Source organism: Oratosquilla oratoria, chromosome 19 (assembly GCF_046742065.1).
Source record: "Oratosquilla oratoria isolate Oo_2021 chromosome 19, ASM4674206v1, whole genome shotgun sequence".
Taxonomy (NCBI): domain Eukaryota; kingdom Metazoa; phylum Arthropoda; class Malacostraca; order Stomatopoda; family Squillidae; genus Oratosquilla; species Oratosquilla oratoria.
The window spans coordinates 57,891,930-57,899,429 of record NC_134795.1 but is presented as its reverse complement, the minus strand read 5'-3'; the positions used below and the strand labels follow the sequence as shown (position 1 = coordinate 57,899,429).

Here is a 7,500-nt window from a genome sequence, read left to right as displayed (position 1 = left end):
TATTGATAGAACTAGAACTAAATGAGAAAAAATACATGAAAAGAAATGAACAATATAGAAAAGGAAGATTGATGTACAAAAAAACAAATTTTGATAAAATAAGAGAATTCTTCCAAAATGAAAACTGGGAAAGAATACACAAAGAAGATACAACAGTAGAAGAGAAATGGAATATTTTGACAAAAATCTATAAAAAAAAAGGAGTAGAAAAGTATGTCCCAAGACAAAAACAAGAAAAAGAATATGTAAAATGCTGGTACAATAAAAGTTGTATGGAGATCAAAGACAAAAGAGACAAAGCTTGGACCAAATTGAAGAAAAACAAAAGAACAGAAAAGGGGAAAATATATACTTGTTATAGAAATGAATATGTACAAGCGTGCAGAGAGGAAAAGAGAAAATATGAAAAAGATGTCATAGAAAAATGTAAAGATCAACCAAAACTATTCTACAGATTTGTAAACAACAAACTGAAAAACAAACAAGACTTGGAGAAATTAAGACAAGGAGGAGTTGAATACACAGAGGAAATTGAAATGGCGGAAATTATAAACAAACATTTTAAATCAGTGTTTACAAAGGAGAACATACAACCTGAAGAGATCGAATGGAAAGAGAAAGTCCCCCCTATGAAAGAAATAGAAGTAACAAAGAATGAAATATTGAAACACTTGAGTAATCTTGATGTCAGAAAATCGCATGGACCAGATGAAATAGCAAACTGGATTTTGAAAGAATGCAGGAATGAACTGGCAGACAAAATACATAGCATAATAAACAGTTCCTTGAAAGAAGGAAAAGTTCCAGAAGATTGGAAAAAAGCAAATATAGTACCTATATATAAAGGGGGAGATAAAGAAGACCCTACCAACTATAGGCCAGTCTCTCTAACAAGTACAATAGCAAAAATTTGTGAAAGAATTGTCAAAAATAGATGGGTAAAATATTTAGAAAAAACAACGTGCTAAATCCAAGGCAATTTGGATTCAGACAAGGACGATCATGCGTCACCAATCTAATATGTTTCTATTCAAGGCTAATAGATGTAATACAAGAAAGAGATGGATGGGCTGATTGTGCATTTCTAGACCTAAAAAAAGCTTTTGACAAAGTACCACATAAGAAGTTGCTTAAGAAATTAGAAACTGAAGGAGGAATACAGGGCAAACTGCTAAATTGGATGGAAGACTTTTTGCAAGAAAGAAAAATGAGAGTAGTGATAAGAGACCAACACTCAAAATGGGATGAAGTAATAAGCGGTGTTCCACAAGGAACAGTTCTGGCCCCAATAATGTTTGCTATATATATTAATGATATGGATGAAGGAATTGAAAGCTATATGAGCTTCTTTGCAGATGATGCAAAACTATTGAAAAAAGTGAACACGGAAGAAGATTGTGAATCACTACAGAGAGATCTAAATAAAGTACAGGAATGGAGTAGGAAGTGGGAGATGGAGTTCAATACAAAGAAGTGTAGTATAATGGAATTTGGAAAAAGTAAAAACAGAATAACAGGATCATATAAATTGGGAGAAGAAGGAATAAAAAAAGTAGAAAATGAAAAAGACCTGGGAGTCATTGTTATGAATAATATGTCACCTGAGAAACATATAAAAAGATTTTTGGAGAAACCTATAATTTAATAAGAACAATCAAAGTTGCATTTACATACCTGGATGAAGAAATGGTGAAGAAAATTCTAATCACCCTGAGAAGACCAAGATTAGAATATGCAGCAACGATATGGTCACCAAGTGCAAAAAAATGTATAAACAAAACTTGAAAGAATACAAAGAGCAATTACAAAATTGGCACCAACACTCTCAAAACTATCATACGAAGAGAGACTAGCAAAACTTGAACTACAGACACTAGAGCAAAGAAGAGAGAGAGAGGAGATTTGATAGCTATTTACATAATCATGAAAGGCATAGAAATTACTGATAGAGAAAATCTGATAAAATGGGATGACAGAAATACAAGAGGACATGGAAAGAAAATAAAAAAAGACAGCTATAGAAGAGACCTGAAAAGGAACAGCTTTCCTCACAGAGTAATTGACAGTTGGAACAAGTTAGATGAGAAAGTGGTGTGTGCAAAAACAATACATGAATTTAAAAATAGTTTAGATAAAATGAGATACGAAAACGGGACACCACGAGCATAGCTCCCCTTCCCGTAAAACACAACTAGGTAAATACAACTAGGTAAATACACACACACACACACACACACACACACACACACACACTTCAACCTACTAAGGTCAATGAAAGTGGCATTTGACTATTTGGATGAAGAAATTATTTTACAAATATTAGTTACATTAATAAGACTAAAATTGGAATACGCAGCGCCATTACGGATACCCAGTACTAAAAAGAATATAAAGAAATTAGAAAGAATACAGAGAGCAACAACAAAGTTGGCACCAGCTCTTTCCAAATTAACATACGAACAAAGATTATCGAAACTAGAACTACCAACACTGAAGCAGAGAAGAGAAAGAGGTGATCTACTGACTATCTATAGAATCATGAAAGGAATGGAAATCCTTGATAGGAATGATCTACTAAAATGTGGCAATGGAAAAACAAGAGGACACGAAAAGAAACTCAAAAAGGATAACTATAGAAGAGATATGAAAAATAGCTTCCCACACAGAGTGCTGGATATCTGGAAAAATTTAGATAAAGAAATAGTGTGTGCAAAAACTACTCAAGATTTTAAGAAAAAACTTAATGCTGAAAGATACAAAGACGGGTCGACCCATGAGCATAATACAACTAGGTAAATACAACTAGGTAAATACACACACACACACACACACACACACACACACATGTAAATATATTCACATAAATTGACACGTTATTTCCTTTAAAAAATGTGGCTTGCTACAACTGACATGGCTTTGCCCTACCAAGGATTTCTCACTTCCCACTGTATGGCGCAGGATGGTGAGTTTCTATTCCGTTAGCCTGACTGTTACATGTCCTCGCATCATCATCACCCTTTACTCGTTCCCTCTCCCTCGATGCACACACACATACCTAATACATACAAACATATTTCACCAACAAAAACTCCTCGCTCACCTAAGATCCTGATTGATAAGTTCTGGCCAAGCCTCTGACAGGAGGTCCTTGTAGTCCTCCTCCGTCGTGTCGACCCATTGCTCGAGGTCGCCCTTCTTCTGGAAGCTCTCCGCGAGGATACTGAAGGAGGAGGTAAGTATAGGCACAAGTTGTCATCCATCTCAGACCAAAAGAAAAGAGTTGGGTTCTGGTTTTGCTCTAAGAATTCTTTGACAGTGAGGGTATAGTAACAAACTCCCTCTCCCTACTTAATCCCAAGGGGCAAAGTAACAAAAGTGAGAACTTGCGGGTGCTCACTTGATGACGCGCTCTTTGTACTCCTCCTTGAGGGGCTTGGTGACGTAGTGGTGCTCGTCCTGGAGCTGAGAACCCTCGGCGGGATCCCTGCCCTCGCCCTCGACTCGCGTCATCTTCCTCAGCACGTCCTTCAACCGCTCCGCTCTCAGGAAGTCCGACATGCCTGGGAAGGGTAGGGAGAGCGGTTGGTGGGGTCTAAGGGACGGGGGGAACACTGATTAAGGTTAATGGATGGAATGATCTTACTTAATATTTCAGTTTCAAAAAGATCATTCCCTCCAACATCATATGGCTGCGGTACATTGATGATGACATCCTATGTTTGTGGCCCATTCAAGTTAACATAAGTGATTTTTTATCTAAACTTAACAATTATGTCAGTTCTATTAAGTTCACGGTGAAAGTCAGTTGAAGTTTAGTGTATATCGCAAACCTACCAATGTTTGTTCATGTATACACTATTATTCCTCACACCCTGATGGCGTAAAACTATTTGTTTTTTCTTCGATGTTCCTTAGGGCTTTACGCATTTGCAGCCCAGAGTACATCGATGATGAAATAAGATATATATACGATATTGGTACGATAAGCTGCGATACCCTAAACATCTTCTTGATACAGCTTATAATTATGCCAAAAGAAACTTTTATAACCCTAGATCATTTCAAACTTGTAATACGAATAACATATTAGTTTTACCGTACCAAGAGAACCTGCAAAGCATCCCAAGTTTATTACGCAGTTTTAATAATAATGTAGTTTTTAACAATAAGAACCAGGCCCGTGCAGAGGGGGGGGGGGTGCTGGGGGTGCCCGAGCACCTGCCCCTTTGCCCTGCGCCCCAAACGTGCCCTTCACAAAATTATATGAAAATGAATGAAAATTATTTCTCACAGGCTTTTTCCATTTTCTTACCATTCAGAAATTATAATGTGGAAAATGATGTTAAACCCTACCGGATAGTTGCCAAATACGAATAATATAAAAGAGTAAAGTGCCCAGTTTCCTGCCCAAAGCACCTGCCCCTTGCAATGTCTGTACACGTTACTGATAAGAACACTGGAAGACAATTGCTCATAAATAATTCCGTCAATGGTGATAAAAGGTGTGTGTACTAAGCACCTTGTAAATGATGTAATCGGTTTTATATTGGCCAGACTGCTAAAACACTCAAAACACGAATTAATCAACACAAGAAATACGTTAGAGAGGGAAACCAACCTAGCGGTATATTCAACCACATGAACAATTTTAACCACCCAGATGACTGGGATAACGCTAAAGTCATCACATATAACAATAACATCACAGAAAGAAATTTAATTGAATGCAGTTGGATCAAATCTAGTAAAGAAATAATTGTTAATCTCCATCAAGGTTTGTATGAAGTAGTTATGTTTGCCAAGAAATTTCAGTTATTTTAAATTGTAATGTACCAGTTATGAGCAATTGCCCCATACTTGTTGGTTACTAAGACGGCAGTGAAAGTCAAGTGTACTTCTTCCACTACCTCTCCGAATTCCTTCTTCACCATGTCTCACTCAGTCATATATTCTGTACCTTGCTTCTTCCTTTTATGATTCCTTCTTTGTATCAGCACTGAAATGTTATTATACGAAAGCGCTTTGCTTCGTTAGTTTATTTTTCCAGGCTGGTAAAACACTGTAAGGCCAATGGATGGGTATTTGTCGACAACTGGGATCGCTTTTACGGTAAGAATCATCTATATACAAGGGATGAGGTGCACTTGTCGCCCAGAGGATTTCAGCTCCTTGCTGAGCGAGAAGTAGGCATCCTACAGTTTGTTTCGGATAGATAATTAATGTGGGAGTAGGGGGAAAGTATCGAAATATAGTTTAGGCAATAGAAACAGCTCAGACAGGGACTATGATAAGAATCACCAAAGCAGGTGGAGGGAGGATAAAATTAAACTTTACTATACAAATAGCAGAAGCGTAATAATTTTTTTTTTTTTTTTTTCTGCGAGGTAAAGCATGCGTAGAGAAAATTGGTATTATAGGAATCCTGGATCAATATGGTTGACAGACATTTCCTTCCGGAAATCGAGATAGGATATAAGTATTTTTCACAAGAACAGGGTTGGCAGTAGTGGGGGAGGAGTAGCACTTTTCGTTAAAATGCAATAAACTGTATTACCAACAATTCGATTAAGGAAAAGAATAGTGCGGAATATATATTGGGTGGAGATAATAGGCAAGAATAAGAAACACTTATTATTTGCGTCCTATATAGACCTCCCAACCTCAGCATTGAGCAGACTAATCCCCTGATTCATGAATTTCGCAGGGCGTCCCAGAACAAAAACGTTGACTGGGAAATTGTAGTAGGAGACCAGGAAGCGAAAAAATTATTAGATGTAGTGCAGGATAATTTCCTAAAACAAATGATTACCGATCCTACGAGAGGAGAAAATACTCTGGACTTACTTTTAACTAATAGTTAGCACTTAATGAGTAACGTAAAAGTGGGAGATAGTCTAGGCTCTAGCGATCATCAAGAAATAAGATTTAATACTATTTGAGAGAGAGAGAGAGAGGGAGAGAGAGAGAGAGGGGGGGGGAGACTGGGTGGTGGAAGAAAATAAAGGTAGTTTATGATAGTATATTTTCCTCTATGTTGCGACCAACATTGTCCATATACATCCAGAAGTCGAATTTAGTGTAGCACCAATCACACCCTGCCCCGATGATTAAATACAGTTGACTTTTATTAAATTAGTACCTTGGGTGTCCCCCAGGTACTCACCCACGTGGTAGCCCAGGTCCCGTAGGGAGGTGACAGTGAGAACGGCGTTGAGGGAGTTTCCTCCGGCATCGAAGAAGTTTGTCCCAGCTGGATCGGGTGACGCGCCGAGGGCCCCAGTATCCGACTGATGGTCTGCAGAAGAGCCTTCCCCTCGTCTTCCTTGTCCTCAGGGCAGCCGGTCAAGTCCAACTTGAGACATTTGGTAGCTGACGGGGAAACAGAAGGACATAAGAGCGAGGGAGACTGCATGAGACCAGAAGGCCTACACTAGGTGGTTCCATGTCCTTTACCACTTATCATCCCCATCCATAAAGCTATATCAACAGAAGAACATAAGAATGGAGCAGACTGTAAGAGGCCATAAGGGCTACACCAGACAGTTCCATATCTATTACATAAGAACAGAAGAGCATAAGAATAGAGGAGACTGCGAGACCCTAAGGCCTACACTAGGCATTTCCATGTCCCTTACCTCCTGTCATCCCTATCCATAAAGTTATCTTCTCTTAAAACAGCCAATTGAATCAGAGCTCACTACATGGTTACTAAGTTTATTCCATTCCTTAACTATTCTGTTGGTAAACCAATTCTTGTCTGTTTCCTACTGAAACGTAAATTAAATTTGACCCTTAAGAGTCCCGCTCTGTTGTCTTAGAAAGAGGTTGGGGATGGAAGGGAGAGTGACCTAATTAATACCAAGAAAAAATGACCCATTTTGGCCTTCAAGAAGGTGAGGCTCCTGGGGTCAACAAGAACGATGTAGGCAAGGTCATCATATTAATAGAGCAGTGCAGGACTCGTAGTAATGGTCTTAAATTTGATGAATTTAGATTTAAGGTGGAAATATCCAAGAACTGGCTTACCAACAGAGTGGTTACTGAATGGAATAAACTCAGTAACCATGTAGTGAACGGTGAAATTATCGGTTGTTTTAAGAGAAAGTTAGATCATTGTATGGATGGGGATGACACGTAGTAAGGGACATGGAACTGCCTAGTGTAGACCTTAGGGCCTCTTACAGTCTCCTCCATCCTCATGGTCTTATGCGCAGCTGAAGATCAGGACAAAGGGACCTTCGGGAACTTACTGTTGGCTTCCTTCTCGAACATTCGAAGGAGCTTTTGTCGATCCACTTTGCCGTTGACCAGCAACGGCAAGTCGTCCACCCGGAACAGCTGCCGAGAAGAAAATGTTAATAATACTAATAATGGCAACAACAACAACAATAATAGTAATGATAATAACAACAACAACAATAATAATAATAATAATAATAATAATAATAATAATAATAATAATAATAATAATAATAATAATAATAATAATAATAATAATAA

General features: G+C 38.1%; 2 protein-coding genes across 2 annotated transcripts in view; one reads left to right on the top strand and one right to left on the bottom strand.

Moving 5' to 3' along the window:
• LOC143035924 (beta-alanyl-bioamine nonribosomal peptide synthetase ebony-like) overlaps positions 1-6,279 on the bottom strand; it is a 16,130-nt gene extending 9,851 nt beyond the window's left edge. The window contains exons 1-3 of the mRNA XM_076203139.1: positions 6,164-6,279; positions 3,398-3,560; positions 3,101-3,220 (exon numbers count right to left, since the gene is read on the bottom strand). Coding sequence (XP_076059254.1) covers positions 3,101-3,220; positions 3,398-3,558 — 281 coding nt within the window. The 5' untranslated portion in view covers positions 3,559-3,560; positions 6,164-6,279. The remainder of the gene's footprint in view (positions 1-3,100; positions 3,221-3,397; positions 3,561-6,163) is intronic.
• Positions 6,280-6,868: 589 nt separating this feature from the next.
• The window catches only part of LOC143035668 (beta-alanyl-bioamine nonribosomal peptide synthetase ebony-like), a 25,440-nt gene continuing 24,808 nt past the window's right edge, over positions 6,869-7,500 (top strand). The window contains exon 1 of the mRNA XM_076202534.1: positions 6,869-6,922. Within this exon, the coding sequence (XP_076058649.1) occupies positions 6,869-6,922 (54 nt within the window). The remainder of the gene's footprint in view (positions 6,923-7,500) is intronic.